This window comes from Cygnus olor, chromosome 7 (assembly GCF_009769625.2).
Source record: "Cygnus olor isolate bCygOlo1 chromosome 7, bCygOlo1.pri.v2, whole genome shotgun sequence".
Lineage (NCBI taxonomy): Eukaryota > Metazoa > Chordata > Aves > Anseriformes > Anatidae > Cygnus > Cygnus olor.
The window spans coordinates 7,176,202-7,194,795 of NC_049175.1; the positions used below are offsets into that span (position 1 = coordinate 7,176,202).

The window sequence follows — 18,594 nt, forward strand, 5'->3', positions numbered from 1 at the left end:
TCTATGATCGTACTGAATCATTCACTCTGACAGAGACAGAAGCTGGGTCAGTCACTTCTTAGCTCTGACTTGTGCAGTGGTTTGCAAATTGCAGTCCAGCAGAGGGAGCCAAAGAAGTGCGAGCTGCCTGCAGCCCCCAGCGGCTTTGCAAACGGGATCACTTACACGGACAAAATAAGGACTTAATTTGCTGAAAAGTTCATTCTTTTTCACCTACAGTCAGGATATTCTTGGGACATACCTGATCCTCAAAATCTCATTAGTCTCACTCAGATTTTTAGGCACCATTGCTTAATTACTGGTTTTTTTTTGTTTGTTTGTTTAACAAATATGTGGGATGGCATCTGTAAATCTGTCATTGCTATACACAGAAATATTTTACGTGTATGTACCTGCAGAAACAATCGCAAGTTAAAATAAACAGATTGTATTTGCTCCCCAAACAAAGATCCAATTTTGACATAAATTTATAGTCCCATAAGGCTGTACCAATTAGGGCTACATTATATATGGCATAATTCCTATGCCATTATATATACCTATGCCATTATGCAGAAAAGCACAAAATCGTATAAAAATCATAAATATATAATATATGTATAAATATATATATATATAATTTATATATATATATATATATGATTTTGTGCTTTCCTGCACTTCATCCGAATTTCATGATGCATTTCTGCCTACAGAGATATATGCTCAGCAATCCCTCCTCATTTGCTTTATACTTCTTATATTTTGTTTACATTGTGTTTGGTCTAAATCTATTCTCTATTCCAGAGGGACTGAAAATTAGGAAAAAATATCTATTAAAAATTAATAAAAACTAGTTTTGCCTTTGAGCAACATTTGTTCTTCATCGCTACAGCTCTGTGAGCAGTTCATTTTGCATGTGTACACAAGTAATCTTGCAAGGCCTTGTCAAAGCTACAGAGTTTAGATTATTACTACCAAGGGTAGGTGGTATACAAAACTATAAGCCAGACATTACCCCCAAAAAGCTTTAAAGTCATGTGACCCAGAGCTTCACAAGTCATCATCTCTGCAGAAAAAATCTATAGGCCTTGCACACAACATCTGTGAATTTGGTGCTTATTAACAGAGGTCTTTAAAGGAACATTTTGTACTGTTTTTTTCTTAGAACAGAAACAGCTGTTAACTTTTTCAATGCAATTTACACTAGCAAAAAATATACCATGTGAACATGTTACAGTAAAAGCAGACTTAGTATCTCTGAAATTTTTATTGTGAAACAGGAAAGGTCACCTAAAAGGCATAAGAGTTCACATCTTCTGCATTCTGTACCATACCAAAAAAAGAGCCACCTTTATGAGAACTTTGTGTCACTGCATCGATGCACACCAAAGCCCAACATTGGACAGGAGGTAGCGCTACAGCCTGCATAAATATTATTATTAGGGAAAACCAATGGTTACAGCATATTCTGAGCAAAAGGAAAATATAAGGTAGAAAAAGAAACACTGAGTTCTGCATAAGTGGTGATATGCAGACCTATGTATACTGTCATATCAGCAGGCATACTATAACACTGCTGAGAGAAGACCTGTAAGAAGAACCTAAAGAGGAAGTAAATGCATTGTGTCCCTGTTTGTCAGGGAGTTAAATACCCAGTAAAAGAAGAGCCAAGTATGGAAAAGTCTGCCTTGCACAGCATGCTCTGCACAAGCTGTAGCAGTTCTTCGTATGCTCACAGGCTCCTCTGCTTCAGAAAGAAACTGATGGAACAGATACACTCAGGTGGAAGCTTTGCACAGACACACAGCATTCGGCTTGACACTCCATGAAGAATATCAAGGTTAGCTACAGTGTCAGTGGTTTTCCTGGACTAAGTAGGAACCCCAAACCAGGATTCCTTAATTAGGTTACAGCTATCTTTCTTTTTCGGCTGCCTTTCTCCCTAGGTCCTTCTAGAGGCACCAAATGTGGCAGCTTTCAAAAGACTTTTTTTTTCCTGTTCTCTGTTTTGGCCCTGTCTCTATGCCTGACTGTTTTATACCTGCAGTATTACTGACTGACCAGTTCTGGATTGTGACCTGAACCACTCAGAGTGCATAAAGCATTCAACAACAGTCAACAGTAAAACCAAGAGAAAACATTTCTGGGAGACTCATTCCCTTCTGGATGTCCTTACTCTTCCATATTCCCAGCTTTTCTTTTGAAAAGAAACGGACAAATAGCTCCCAGAATAGATCCACCAAAGGATACTTCATGACAGACTACGTTTTCTTCCATGGAACAGTCACATCTCCATAGCAAGCTAAAGCTAAGAACTAGATACCAGTTCAAAGCCAATAGTAGATTGTGGGAAGAAATTCTTATCTCAGTAACTGTGAATCTGGAGGAACTCCAAATATTAAGCAATCTATAAAATAGGGATAACAGTAACTATTACTTCAAAAAGCTTTCGTGATTGTTAACTACCAGTAATTAAAGCTGGTGCAGAATTCAAGAGCCTGGGAGTTAAAGGCACTACAGAAATTCTAAGTACTCTTATAATTTTGGCCATTCACAATTATACTTCTTGATGTAAACTATTTGTTGTAGTTAGGGTGCCCATCAGCGCTCCCTACAGATCCATGTTTATTGCGTCCCTTACTGGTTCACTAGCCTCAATTACGTTAGTCAAATTTTAATTGGGAAAAAAAACTACTAACTTATAGAAGCCATTCTAGCTGAAGGGTACCACCCATGTGAAAGTTAAAATTCACAAATAAAAGGAAGTGGAGGAGAAGCCAGTAGAACTCCAATATATTTCACTTAAAGCGCCTAGAGCTGCCAAATGGAATTAAAATTTAAATAATTTAACATTAAATTAAAAAATCCTTTCACCGAAAGCAATCTGTTGTAACTTCAAGAATATTAATTCCAGTAGGGATTAGACTTCAGAGGGAAACTGCCAACTGAATTAAGCTAGAACTACTTACTGTTAGAAGGATCTACTGATGCTTCTGATTCTACCACTCTTATCTTCTTTAAGTATTTCTCTATCCTCTGCCATTGGGTGTTCCTGCAAACAGCATTCAGTAATCATATGCAATCAACCTCACTGTAAACACAATGGTGTGAAATACATTGAGCAAATATTTCTCAAAGATATCCAGTTTAAGAAATAAGATACATAAGATAAAAGATGCAAACGTTATTTAAGTTGGTGTCTCAAAAGCACAGTGAACATATTTTTAAATCAATACATTTTAGAAAATTGGTTTGTGAGAGAATATTGCTTAGACTGAGTGTTCTGACATTTAAAAACAATCTGAATTCATTTCTGATTTTTCTTTCTATTTTTCAGAAGGCTTAAGAACAACATTATAGCAGCTGTTCACGCTTACCTTTTCTATGTATCTCTTCCAGTGCTCATATCTGCCTTCTCCACATCAGTTTCAACTTCGCTGAAGCTAAAAGAAAGCCTCCACCCAAGCAGCCACAAAAACACCATCATCATTCTGGTGTACAAAACAAGAATGCTAAACAACCACCACCAAAGTAAGGAAATCACCCATATGCAAAGGGGCGTCAAATGCAGCAAGAATCACAGTATCTGGTTTCTTCCCAGATAATGAGCTATGTATTTTCAAAAACAGGAGACAGATGTGTCAAAGTTCAACAAAGCAAAAAAAAAGAATGACAAATATTTAAGAAATATGTATTGCTAGTTGGGGGCCTGACTCCTTGCTTTTGTTGCTAGTACTACAAAAATCATAAAGTTGGGAAAACGCACACCTTTATCCTCTATTCTGAACTAAGACGTCTTGGTGATAATCCTGAAGTATAGTAAATATAACTTTGTAGATAGAAGTGAAATTTTTACATGGTCTTTTAAAGGCCAAGGTAATAAGACCTAGATATGCACACCACAAGATACATGTGTTATGTTATAGAAAATGAACCAGGAAGTTAGACTATTTATAGTACAATATCTAGCTCCACAAAACATTACACTCTCAGCTTGCTCCAAGCTGTTCTAGAGATAAACTTTCTTTTAGAAATCAAAGCTATTTTTCCATATGAAGCAGATGAGAAACATAACTGAATAAACATTCACAGCATCAGCTGAGAAGCAGAGAACACAAATTGATCCTGGTCAAGGCTGGAATGTGCAGAATGCATATTTGTTAAAGTGACACTATACACTTGAAATTGACAGAGTTATTAAAGTGCCACAACTTAGGCAGGAAGTCTCTTAAGACACTTCCAGAATTCTCTCTGATACAATAATAAAGTTATAGTATGTGAACACAGGCAGATCAGCTTGGTCTTATATTTGAACTTAGAAATGGGCTTTTTAAACAGACACTCCATGGACAAAAAAATACCTTTAAAATAGAGAAGCTCCCACTGCCTTTCGTAACCTCACAAAAACCTTTCATTAGGCTATGGCCTAATGAGAAGGCTATTTTTGTGCCCAAAAAGGCACAAAACCTTATAGCATTTAACACAAAGGAGACAAGGGGAGAAGAATAAACTATATTTTTTCCTTTCCCAAACACAAACAGAAGACTTTGTCCCTGGTAGGCTGGAACTCCATCTACCTCCTCTTCAAAATGTTTTTTCCAATTTAGTTAACATAAAGCAGAGCAAACAGGAAGACAAACATGATCTCCAGTATTAGTTATTTTGACTAGTAAATTTCAATTCTTGGTTTTGAATTCTGCACACAAATGATAACCTGTTATTTGGATGTAACCCAAAACGACTTAAGAATTGACAATGAAGTTATCAGGCCTAACTACAGTGCATTGCATCACTGTGCAGAGTAGCCTCACCAAAAAGGTGAGGAGCCCAGTACGAATGTCAAAACAACATCAGCAAACAAAATTTATACCCTACAGCTTCTACCAGCCTCAATAAAAGGTACAATCTATATCAGACAATACCAATCACCCCATCTATATATTTGATTGCTTTCAGAGTAATAGTAAGCAGGCTGATGCTTTATGAAGTCAGGTACAGTAATCATTTACTCAGTCTTTTAACGATGAACATCACAAAGAATACACTAAGACTTTAATAAGAATTAAATGGATTTCTAAATCTTATTGAACTGAGAGAGTTTTGTAAAACTGAGTTAAATTGTCTTTGATTGATTTTAAATTGGTTTAAGGTGATTACGTTTATTTGCTAGCTTATAGCTACATGCATACAACTAAATGATTTAAGGTGACCATAAAAGAATGCACCATTTGAAACTGTTTAAGACCATTTAAATTGATGCAATAGCTTCTAGCTACACAAGATTAGATTCTCAGAGAGCTATTTTAAGAGAAAAAAGCAGCAATTCTGAGGCAGAGCAGCAGAAATCTTGCTGTTAAAAGACAGAAAGCAACCACAATAGGATAGTAAGCGCAAAGACATAACAGGTAGGATGAAAGTCTTTTTAACTACAATGATGTTACTGAATTGTGACCATCTTCCTCTAATATGCCATATCTGAAAAATTCAGTCTCTTAACATTAGAAAACTTTTCTGTAGAGTAGAAAACTGAGATACCAGCAAGAGTTTATTAAAATCAAAATATATGTATAAAAATACATTTTATGACAATTCATCAGTTTTACAGCGGTAGTATATACAATTAGCAGATATTCCATACCAGTCCTTTTGTGTTTTTTGAGGGAAATAAGTTAAATGCAAGAATGCTTATTGTATTTTAAAAAAATATTTGCTTCCTTGAGCTAATTAATTTTTCTTCTGCTTGCAATCTTGTTCTTACAGTGTTATTCAGTTGTGGCAGAGGTCAATGCTTCAAAGATCAGGATGGAAATTTAGCAGATGGAAATCCTTTTGCAAAGGATAGCTGTTTTCATCTAGCACAAAATGGCTCTTAATTTCCAAGAAGTACGATGCTTCTGTATCTGCTAGCAGTGAATGACACAGATCTGCTACTATTGTGCTGTACGTTATATCTGAGGAAGGCACTGCAAAATACAGAACAATCTGATTTACTTACTTCATACTTTCATGATAGCACCTAACACTGAAGTTCTACATCCATGAAAGCTACACTCAATTACTGGAACTATAACCTAACATCCAAATACAATATTAGATTTTGTTTTTCATCATTTTTTTAAGACAGCAATGTGCAAAGAGTGCTTCTGTAGCGGGTTTACATGGCAAGGTTTTGGTAGCAGGGGGCCACAGGGGTGGCTTCTGTGAGAAGGATCTAGAAGCTGCCCCATGTTTGGTAAGGGCCCCACTGCTGACCAGAGCTGAGCCAATAAGTGATGTTGTTTTGTGCCTTTGTGAGAGCATATTTAAGACAGGGGAGAAAAAAAACACGCTACGCCATACACAGCAGCTGGGAGAGTGAGAGGAGTGAGGAACAGCCTTGCAGGCGCCAAGGTCAGTGAAGAAGGAGGGGGAGAGGTGCTCCAGGTGCCGGAGCAGAAGTCCCCTGCGGCCTGTGGTGAGGACCATGGTGAAGCAGGCTGTCCCCCTGCAGCCCATGGAGTACCACGGTGGAGCAGGGTTCCACCCTGCAGCCCGTGGAGGAGACCACGGTGGAGCAGGTGGACCTGCACTGACGGAGGCTGGGGCCTGTGGAAGACCCCTGCCGGAGCAGATTCCGGGCCGGACCTGTAGCCCGTGGAGAGGAGACCACGCAGAAGCAGGTGACCTGGCAGGAGCTGCTGCCCGTGGGGGATCCAGGTTGGAGCAGTTCGCTCCTGAGGGATGGACCCCGTGGTACGGACCCATATCTGGAGCAGTTCTTGAAGAGCTGCTGCCTGTGGGCAGTCCACACCGGACCAGTTCAGCAAGGACTGCATCCCGTGGGAGGGACCCCACAGCACAGGGGACGAGCGTGACTGAGAAGGAGTGGCAGAGAAGAAGTGCTGTAGACTGACCATAACCCCCATTCCCCTGTTCCCCTGCGCCGCTCGGGGAGAGGAGGTGGAAGAGGGTGGATGGGGGGAAGGTGCTTTTGGTTTCTTTCCTTTCTTTCTCACTTCTCTAGCTTGTTAGTAATAAGCAATAAATCTTACTTCCTCCCTATGCTGAGTCTGTTTTGCCCGTCATGATAATTACTGTGCGATCTCCTCGTCCTTATCTCAACCCTTGAGCTCTTTTCATCGTATTTTCTCCCCGTTCCTCTTTGAGGAGGGGGAGTGAGAGAGCGGCTGTGGTGGAGCTCAGCCGCCCACCTGAGTAAAACCACCACAGCTTCTCATTAAACTATGCTTGTGAATCATATACAACACCTCAATAATCCAAACTCAAGTATCATCAGTGGAAGCCTGTCTGATACAACACCATTTATAGTTATTTATATAATTAATGTATGGCAACTACTTCTAAAAACTTCTAAGGGATTTTATTTTCTATACGGGAAATCCATTTAGTAGCTGAATATTTAGCAAACTTTGCTGCCCGTAGTATTTCTACCATAATTCATGAAACAGTACCTACTGATCTGTTCAGCCAGTCGGCAGGAATATTGAGGAAGATTTTTTCCATCAACTCAGACACCACATGAATATTAATTTCACATCCTCTATCTTCTACTGTCATCAAAGCAGGCCTAGGTCAGAAAACACAAGACTCTTGAAAGTTAGCTGCAATATTTTTTCTGGTTTAAGCAAGATTTCTGAATCAAAGTAATATAATGTAATACTACCCTCTGACATATCAAGAACTAGAAAGCCTCTACGCACTTACCAGTCAAATCTGTAGAGCTGTAATATGAGCTTGATATATACTGAACTTCACTACACAATGTTAAAATAACTTTAAAGCTATTAAGTAAGCTTTTTAATTGCTAAAATGCAAAAATCTTCCTTCATTTAAGAAGCTAATTTCTCATATCAGATAAATGTACAAAGGAACTGTAATAGCAATGGAAAGCTGAACCGTATCAGTCAACTTGGGAAACACTCAATAGTCTTGTATTCCATTACTTTGTTTTGATAATATTCAGGGCAAAAACCTAAACATGCAAACGTAACCTATGCCAGATCTGGAAGAAATTCACCTAACAAGTAACACTTGTCCTGATTTGAATAAAAAGGACAGTTGTCTGCATATGAAGTGACAAATATAGTCCCAGTCTTCTAAACACTTCTAAAAATAGTTAATTAAAAAAAGCTGTGTAGCTCCAGCGAAGTTGCTAAGTTATCTGAAGTCACGTATAAGCAAAATAAATATAAACGAAAATGCATGCATCCATAGGTTTTCACTATTAGTTACCAATCTCATCCTATGAGTTTTAGGCCTACTCATTTCTAGTGATTTACATACCTTTTCTTTTGTTAGTTGACAGGCAAAACTGGTTCTATCACAAAGACAAACTGAGTAACAGATATTTTTAACTAGATACTAGAAAAATTTGTTCTGTTTATTCACATATCTACTATGTCTTTTCTTGAAGACTTGGGTTGCTGTAATGCTCTTTCTTAAAGATGCAGGACTATTTTGCAGAGCAGAGAATGATCAAGTTACTACCCTGTTAGACAAATAGGCTTCTATTATTTAAATCAAAGTCAAGTAAAAAAACCTGCTGAGTGTGTAATGATTCACTAATGTAACTCACTATGAAGTAATTTAGGAATAATTTTATAGGAAGAAAACTGATTGAAGACTTACATATTCTAGAATTCTATTCATTCTATGATTGTCTCAGAATTCACTGTACCTACAAGTCTTTCAAGTTACTATGATTCTTAAATTTACTTTGAGCTTTTGAAATATGACTACTTATTGTTCAAGGTATTTCTACATCAACCAAATCCAAATAAGCCGGAATTTCATATTCTTTAAGTAAATATGCATATTCATCTTGAGTCACAGTGCCATCTACTGATAATTTTGCATCCCTGCTCTCTGAGAATATTTAATGAAAACATTTGTTAGTTCTATTCCCAAAAGGCTAAAATAGATTTATCAGTTTAGAAATGTGGTTGCATGTTCACACAATTTCAAACTTAGGCTGAAATATGAGGCTCAAGGAGTTTTACTTTTGTCCTGAACATTCTACTTCATCCTAACTCACTGAAACAGTACTGGATAAACCTTGTTACTGAACACAGTATTCAAAGAAAGTAAAAAGTTACATTACTTATAGGTGACATTCTTTGTTTAAATCTAGTACAGCAATTTATGAACAGATTGTTGAAAATTCATTAGAACACCAGAAACTACAAACCACACCTTAAATACACAATTTTATATAAGTGAGACTTAAAATAGAAAAGTTGTAGTTTTCTTTAATAGTATATATTCTAGCTTTATCTTATTTACCTGTAGAATGTTTTTACTTTGTTGTATGGCAAACATCTAAAACATTGCTTGTAGATCATATTCTCATCTGCCTGTAGTTCCAAGCCACATTTAGCACAGCCTGAATACGTAATCATAGGCAGAGAAGCCAACACACACTCCAGGGAAGTGTCAGCATGGAAGATGAGTTGCCTGTACTGACCAGTTAAAACAGTGAACTTCAGCTCTAAGATGTGGGCTTTCACTTGAATCACTCCTACAGAAACAACAATTTCAATCAAACTTGCGTTCAGTTTTGTAGATAAAGCAAAGTAAGAGGTACAGCTAATTCAAAAACAAAGTCATCAATATAACTTTATGCGTTTTTTTTTTTAGAAGCACATTCTCAAATGTAAGAGATTATTTCAACAGTGAAAATTTATCGTACTTTAATACTACATCTAAAAAATATACATAACTATGTAGTACTACTTTTGTTACTGTTGTGGTAGATCCCAATATAGAAGAGCCTGAATAAAGGATCAAGAGATCATAGAATTTTGCAAAAAATTTTGAAATCCAGCAGTACCAGCAAACAATCAAAATGACTTTATTAATCTTGAAACACAGCTTTTCTAATGTGGCAGGCCAAACATTATTCTGTGGTAATCAGAATATCTTACTTAAGAAAAATTATCAATAGAAGTTTAAGTTGCTTTTATATCACATGAACACAATGGTGAGGACTGAGTTTAAGTGCACAGAATGAAATAGGGACATTCAAAACAAATGGAAAATGATTTCATAAACACCTATAGATCTCAATGCACACAAGCAAAGTAAATTTCATATTATACAAGTTTTGGATACAGGTTATAGATACGGAAAAATACTGTAAAGTTTGTCATTTGGATTTTCTGCAAGTCAAGTCCATGATCTGATGTATTAGATGCATTCACACAGTATATTGGTAAAATAACCTACCTGTTCTAAAAAGGGGGTGTACCAATAGAAGTGGAATATAAGCCATGATTAGATCAGGAACAGAAACTAATTGCTTTGCCTCCACTCTGATTCAGAGATAGACACTAAAAAACAGAGCTTTAACAACTTGTTTGCTGCTATACTTATAAATAAATAAGAAGTTAAGCACTACAAAAACCAATTTTATTGAGTTATTAAAATGTAACACCAACCTTAGCAATCCTCTAGGCCTATTTATGAGGGGATGACTGTCCAACAGATTTTTTGATCTTCTGTAAGAAGTTTAAAATAGCAGTAGCTGTTTTACTCTAGCTTCAGAGAATTCAAGAGTAGTCCGCAATATCCAAAGTAGTTTTCCACAAACTCTTTCAGTGGTTAATCACATTATTATAATAGTTGACATAGGCAACAAAAGGCAGCACTTCTCCATATGTTTCAAAGCTATCTTTGTATGACACCACATACCACACCTACCTCACTTCTGTGCTCCCTGAATGAAGGGTGCATTCAGTTTAGACACTGAGCAGCAGCCTCTAAAATAAATTTGGGCTCTCAGCAGAACTATATTAACTTGAAAAAAACATTTTACTTCAATAAAGAGCATCTATTTTGCTTAGCTATGCACCGCACAATACAGATACAACAGTACTAAGAATAACAACTTTACCTGAGCATTTTTCATCCAAATGTGCTGATAGATTTGTCATTTTCATGACAGAGGTTTTGCTTTTCTGAAACTTTTCTTTAAATTCAATGGCCCTTTTGTCATCATCAAACAAACACTCACAGGATGACCATGGAGTTGTGTGCAACTCTAAGTCACCTGAGACAGAACTTCGTTGGACCAGAAGGTATTTAAAGTCCCATAGATGACCTACAGACCAGAAAACAAGCAAGCAAGAGTTTAATTTCTATATCTTGGTTAATTTCTGGAAAACTGATGTCATTTACAAGATTGACTAACAAATCAGCAAAACGTCCTCATATAGCTGGTTCCAGCAAGTTTAGGTCAAGCTTCATGAAATGCATGTTTTTTCCCCTTCTCTATGAACTTTGCATAAGAATTGCATGGCTCCTTAAGAATACCAGAAGAACATTTTCCGGGTTTCAGAGAAGGCTCAAAAAAAAAGTCTAAGCGTAAAAAAGATAAGTAATGTTTTCATGTTTTTGGAATGGTTCAGGTAGGTGATACTAATGCAGTGTTTGCTCAAATGGGAACATTTTACACCATAATTTCTTGTACTTCTCTTTAAGAATCTCTATTATGCATATTGCTGCTTCTTATGTTTCAACGAGAAAACTTAAAATCTTTCAAACCTTTTCTGTTGAAGTTCTGGGTGAAAAAAGACAGACATTTGCAGAAATAACAGTTATGACAAAGGATTATTCAGAGAAGAATTAGACACTGCAGTGAGAGAAGTATCCTTGAAGAACCAATGAGCTCGTATGGTATGTTAAGAGACCAGTTCAGGTTCTTGCAGTGGTTGATTTTTCATAAATCATTTCAGCACGCGCACTATTACACTGTTTGACCCCTCTGGGAGTAGAGCTAAAACGTTAAGAAAATTGCTTGGCTTTCCTATTAAGCTATTGCTTTCCTACCTATTGCTTTCAAAACAACTTTTTTCTACAAGTTGTCCCTCATTAAATTATGAAGGTACTCCTATAAAAAAGGGAAATACCACTTAGTAATATTTACTTCATCTTAAAAGCTTATTCTGTGTTTTCCCCATCAATCTTGAATGGGTTCAGAATTTCACCCCATGTTAATAACAGCTACCCTCATGCTCCAAGAATACTGGTTTACAGAAACGTATTTGATGTGTTTGGTAGGACATGGCAGATGAGAGTAAAACATTTACTGAATGTCTGATGATTGTATACTGAAAGCTTGGACCGATTTTTAGAAATAGATGAAAATTTAACTTTTATTGGCAATAATTTTTAGATGCTTCAAAGCTGTATAGCCTTCTGTACTTTACTCTAAAGATATACACCATTCAAAATTTACTAGTCTCGATCCCTTCCTCTACAAAACTGAGTTACCTAATCTGCTAGTATAAACAGTAACACGTCCCAGCTGTTTGTCTGTGACTAGAAGCAAGAATAATATCACGTGCTTTCCTCCGGTAACCCACTCACACTATTAGCTGCTGCGTTGTATATACTTGTTTTGTATCATGTGAGCTATCTTTTTGGCTATCTTACGAGGATCAAACGTTCACAGTTTGTCTATGATGCATATTTGAACAGTTGAGAAATCTCTCTTATCTTGAATTTCAGATATAATCTTTTAATCATTAAAACGCCAACCACTAGATACACAGAATTCTAGCTGAAGAATAAGACAAAAGCTTTACAAAAAAATGTAAGCACTTACACTACAGGGCTGCATCATCTTTTCTGCTTTTCTACTTTAAGCATCAGGTAATTATATATTTTTCTGTCTTAGAAATTATCTGTGGAATCTACTTAATTTTTTGCAGCTCCAATACACAGTACAAAATACTTCAGAATTCTATATTAAAAAGTAATATTCTAGCATACTAAATTCTATAAAATTTTTAAGCATTTATCTAATAAATAGCATATACCTGCCTACACTGAAGTACGCACAAAAGTAAAAGCCATGTAGGTTTTATGAAGTAAAGTTAATTGGTTAATACTTAAATTGGACTGTCTTCTTCAGGTAGTCCAAGAGGCAGATCTTGCAGTTATGCAATTTCTTTTTTAGGAGTGTAAATTATTGCTAAACTGAAGCGGAACTGGCAGATTTCAGAATTTCTAAATTTAAAGTTAGAAATCAAGTCAATATTCACTGAAGTTGTTTAACCTTTCTGGGTTTTATTTTGAAACTGACTTTAAGCAGACATGCTCAACACTTCCAGTAATACAGCATCTACTTCCTAAATGTATCCACTGATCAGAAAGGCTAACTCTGGAGTAATCAATTTAAAAACATAGTTTCAGGTACTTTAAAAGAACAGTAGTAGGCACTGCTAAAACACAGGCTATGTAGTTCTTACAAGAGATGCTTTTATTCAGTTAATGACTAGATTTGTATCTAGATTCAAATTTTTGAATATTCATGCTTCCTCCATGTTGTAAAAAGAATGCATTCAAATTCTGTTGCTGATGACACTATTTCGAAATAGAGGAGACTTGTTAAAGTTCAAAAAAATATATACTGCCATTTCAAGGGGAGTATATAAAGGTTGAATGGAAAATATCACCAGTTGGGTATGTTAAAGCTATTAATAGAATCATAGAAATCCTATTACAACAACCTACCTATAGGTACAAAGACTTTACCTTTTCTCCTTTGAAGTAGAGGGCACCAGGCAGCTCCTGCTCCCCACAGCACCATTCTGTAGTGTCGGTCTCTTCTCTGTTCTACTGTTAGAATAACTTTTCTCTGGGTGCCGCCTCTGTAGCTATACACGGATTCTGGAAAGTTTGAACTTATGACTTGTTTGTTATATAGTAGAAAGCATATAAAAACACACCTCAACATTAAGATAGAATCATGCTACTATAACATTTTGAGTTGATTCTAAGCAAACAAGAAGACACCTACAATTTCTTCAGGACAGAATGAAAACAGTGATTTCTTCAGTAAGATCAATCTAATTCGAAGGAATGCATAAAGAGTATTCATTTACCCTTATCCACCTAACTACTTGGCAACTGGACATCTCCCTTTAAAATAGCAGGTATCTGAACATCTTTGAGCACCCCTTACTCATCCTAATTGATACAAGTGGAAAAAAAAATGTACTCAATCTCTCAGCAATAGATTGCCATAATGGGAAACTAAAGTTCCTTTGAAATATATTGAAAGAAATATTTCTCAACAGATTTTCATAAAGTTAGTCATGTACAGCACAAAGGCAACTGTATATACAAAGTGAAACAATTAAGATATCTACAGGTAATACCTGTATGTTTCAGTTCCTAAACACTTTTCATCAATAAAATCCTAGGATAAGAACTCTTGCTTTAAATGTCCTAATCATTCTGAGATCTACGTACAATAATAAATTATGGAGATTTGTACCTTCAAAAAAAATCTCAATTTATAATGAGTAAAGGTGACATTGACAGTGATAAAGTCATTTGAATCTTTGACTGATGCAAGTACTAATACAAGATGCCAGTGGAACATGACCAAATTTATGTGAAAAGCATTACGTCAAACACTGAGAAACAGTAGTACTGTAAAGAAAGGAAGACCATCAGAACAGTTAAGCAGGGAAATGATGACTACTCCTTTCCCAGGGTTTAGAAAAAACATGGCAGGACACTGCATAAAGTACTGAGAAGGCCCCAGGCCAATTTGGTTTTGTTTGTTTCAGAATGTGGAAATGATATTAAGCAGCAGCTGTAAGGCCTGATTGTGAAGTAATGGAAACAAATTACAAACTTTAACATGGAAAACAGCTTCAGTAAAAGGAATCCCAAAATAATCACCTTCGTTATTTTAAGTAGTGTGAAAGAACAAAACCTATCACATTGAACACATGAATTGGTGACAAAGACACTTTGAGAAAGCAGTCTTTGCTAATACACAAAGAAAGACACAGGAAACAAATTTTGGGAATAACTTATGTATTAACAAAGTAGCTTTCTGTTCTGCTTATGCAAAGGAAATATAAGTATTGCAGTAAGACACTAATTTCACACTGGAAATTCAGCGTTGAAAATTTCCATAAATAGGCATACAAGTAAGGACAATAAAGAAATAACACAAATGCAGATATGTAAGAAACCAGAAATGCTTAGCTTTAAAAATCTATTTTAACTAGGAAAAAAACAGAGAAATAATTAAAGTGTTCTGAATAAAGCATCAGGAAAGAGCACAGTTCCATTACAAAGAAAAGAGAACAAATCCTAGAACAGTATATTAAAATAATAATTTCCTCATTTCATTTTGAAAAATCACATGATTTGGAGTCTAACCACAAGCATTCCTTTAATAACAGAAGGCTTACATGGAAGGTATCTGGAAAGCAAGGTTTGAATTCGTGAAACTTCACTGTCCCACATGACATTTTTATAAGCCAGCCACCTTTTCCAAGCAGCAGGCTATCACAACAACACACCTGTGAGTTTCCAAGAGCCATTAAAAACAGGTTTATGTTCCTTCACTGTACATTCAGTATCCATCTCTTCTCAGGGCTCCTACTAATCATTCCCTATTGAAAACACCAATCCTTCAGTGAGCACAAACACTGAGTATCAGTGCTCTCTGACTGCGTGCTTTTTGAACAGATGTGTACACTATTGATCAGAGTGTGCAGTAACCTCCCTCAGCAGCTGACTTCAGTCATTATTTCCTTCCTGCTTAGTTCCATTTGACCTGCTATGACCTCTAAGTGGATCTTCACAAAGGTTTTATTTGTGACTACTGTCAAACACTGGAGTATGGAATGAGAAACAAGCAGCAATAGGTAAAATTTAAATAGTCATTTCGCAAGGCAATTCTGAAGTTCTGAAAGTTGAAGACCAGTGCATGAACTTACCTGTTAATATGGCAATGTTGATGATTTTTAAGATCAAGTGAACCAATGTGTTTGGCTGAAGCTGGTCTAGCTGAGCATACTGAACACTATTCAGTCTCTGAACTTGCCTTCGTGGAATGTGTCCGAAGTGAGGAAATTCTGATGATACGTATGCCAGTAAGCCACGGAGAACATCGCCATCCACTATATGATAAACTTGTATAAAAACCACAAAAATTAGAGGGACCTCCTTTTTTTCAGCTTAGCAGTATAAAATTAATTAATTGGTACATATTTAAACCAGCAAACCCAAAACTTAGGAAATTCTAAGGCAAGAAATTATTGAGATTTGAAATATTAGATCCAAAATTAAACTGTACTTCATCTGCCTCCTCTTGATAACATTTCAACATTAAGTGCAGTTACGGTATTTTAAGTTACACCAAAAACAGGAAAGAGACCTGGCTTTGTGAGTTTGTAAGGACAGCCTTTTGGTCATCTACCCCGAACCTGTCTTAAATAGCTGACAATAATAGCGATCAGGAAGACTAAGAATAATGCAAGTTCAATGATACTTCCACTGTATTTTCCCTTACCCTTTGTTGCTCCACAGCTCATGTATCTTTGAAGTCTTTATTTTTAAATAACCAGCAATTAATTATTTTCCCTGAATGTTATCTATTCATTTAAGTCTCTAAAGTTTTTGCAAACAATTTCATCCTCATGAAATCTCAAACCTCTTGCAGTTGAGCCCTGTGATAACTACTGTTTCTTAAATTAAGCTCAAAGGATTCAAGAGTTTTGAATGTTAACCACTCAACTTTGCCATAAACTTCACATGCCTATCTGATGGCATCATGCCCACATTTTCCAACAGGTGTTCTTGTCAAACTTTACTGTAGTGTTTTGTACCTCTCAGTCGTTCACATTCCTATTTTACCCTGTGTATTATGAGGCATTCCAAATAAAATGGACTACTTTGAATAGGTATTTTACTGTGATTCTGGAGGGAAACTTATGCACAATCTTACATTCTTCTGGATTGAGAGCTGAGCAGTTCCCCAGATTCAGTAACTGACTGGTAAACGTAGATTGCAGCATGATTTCTCCATACCAAAGATTCTCATACATCATGATATCTGGAAAAAGAAAAGCCACTTATCAGTTCATGCATCCAAAATATTGACGCGTATCATACTATTCTTGGCTATAGAACCAAAAATCTTGAAGTTGGCTTCAGATCAGACCTTTAATTTTGAATCCTCTTCATTCAGCTTGCTATTCTTTCAGAACCTCATTATTTACTGTGTACTTCATTCTCAAATAGCTACCTTCCCCCACCCAAGGGTTTTCCTTCATTACTGAGGACTTGTTACATCTCATGTATATGCCAACTATGGCTGATATTTATAATTGCAAGGGTCTTGCAGAAAATGTTGGAAATGCACATAATTAATCAAGTCATTCTAACAGTTAGGATATGTTCTTTGACATAGACAGTAAACTGAAGGAACTTCCACAATTCAGACACATGTAACATGCACATCAACATCTACTACCATTTCCCATGGAACATTGACAGTAAAGCTGTATGAAAGGCAAACAAACTAGTATAACAATACAGTGCTCTGCATAAGATCACTGGAAGCTGTACATCTGCTTTAATTTCTTGAACTGCTACTAATGAACAATTTGCATGGTAAGAGAAAAAACTGCACAAAAACCTTAAAATATTTCAGAGTAAAAAGGAATAATGAAGGACTTCCTTCAAAAATGCCAAATACTAGTTAGATTCTTTAAAGCCACTCGAGGGAAAAAAGTTACAGAATCCCAAAACCATGGCTTTTAGATGCTATCAGTGTCTCTGCAGGAAAAACTCGTTACGTTCTGGGTGCAGAACAATCTACATGCCAATCTAAACAGACAAAACCATCTGTACCAACTACTTTCCCAGCAGAGTCACTGTCATCACACCTATCTAAGCATTGTGCCTGCTACTGCTGAATGCTGCTATGCAGTGCAAGCAGGAGACTGACAAGAAGCCACCAAAGGGGAGCAATACTAGAGAAGAGATACACAGCCGACAACAGAGCAAGCTGGTAAATTTGATTGATGGCAGGACGCCAGGAAGGTGTCAGAACTACAGTAACTCCCACACATTTTCCGGAGTTATATACACAGATTTGAGTTTGAAAGAGACCACTTGGAAACAAACTGATTTTTAGAACCTACCAAAACCACTTATAAAAAGACTTAAACACATTTGCTCAGTAGTTTAATTATTCTTGTAAAATATTTAATAGCCCGATATTAAGCACTGTATAAACAAAATTGGTAACAGTATTGGGCAATTTATTATGCCACATTTCAGGTAAGTAAAGTACCAGGCTTACCTAGAAACACTTTTGATGTCTTTTGGGATAAGAAAGTCTAAGCAAAGAAAGCCCAGCTTATCCTAAATCATTTTAAAACAACTACCACTGCAATGTAAGCCCTTTAAGAACTCTTGACAAAGAGACATATGCGTCTTAAAAATAAACCATGGAAGTATTCAAACAAGGTGGTTTTTTTTTGTTTTGTTTTTTTTTCAAATTGCAAAAACTAAATGGCCAGATTACTATCAAGTTCTAGTCAACTCCAGCTCTAGTATAATAAACTTCTTGATAGAACTGCATTCTCTTACATGACATGTATTCTATTAATCATGGAATTTTTTTCTCCTGTTAGGTATTAACAAACACAAAGGATTTGTTGTGAAGGATCTTTATTACCAGCTGACTTAATAAGAAAAAGGAACTAAAGACGATATATTTATGCAGTCTATATCAGTAAGTAATTCACAACATAATCCAGTTTAAGATGCTAGTGCTAAGGTACAAATCCTTCA

General features: G+C 36.3%; 1 protein-coding gene across 18 annotated transcripts in view; it reads right to left on the bottom strand.

Annotated features, from left to right (window-relative positions):
* Positions 1-4,974: 4,974 nt before the first annotated feature.
* Positions 4,975-18,594, bottom strand: part of SHLD2 (shieldin complex subunit 2) — a 45,708-nt gene continuing 32,088 nt past the window's right edge. For 11 of the 18 annotated variants that reach the window (XM_040563343.1, XM_040563336.1, XM_040563334.1 and 8 more), the window contains 7 exons: positions 16,739-16,846; positions 15,729-15,923; positions 13,519-13,653; positions 10,874-11,080; positions 9,265-9,499; positions 7,434-7,549; positions 4,975-5,945 (listed from right to left, as the gene is read on the bottom strand). In XM_040563343.1, coding sequence (XP_040419277.1) covers positions 5,773-5,945; positions 7,434-7,549; positions 9,265-9,499; positions 10,874-11,080; positions 13,519-13,653; positions 15,729-15,923; positions 16,739-16,846 — 1,169 coding nt within the window. In that variant the 3' untranslated portion in view covers positions 4,975-5,772. Of the gene's footprint in view, positions 5,946-7,433; positions 7,550-7,812; positions 8,471-9,264; positions 9,500-10,873; positions 11,081-13,518; positions 13,654-15,728; positions 15,924-16,738; positions 16,847-18,594 lie in introns of those variants that run through there. The other 7 variants (XM_040563347.1, XM_040563346.1, XM_040563350.1 and 4 more) reach the window with 3 other exon arrangements.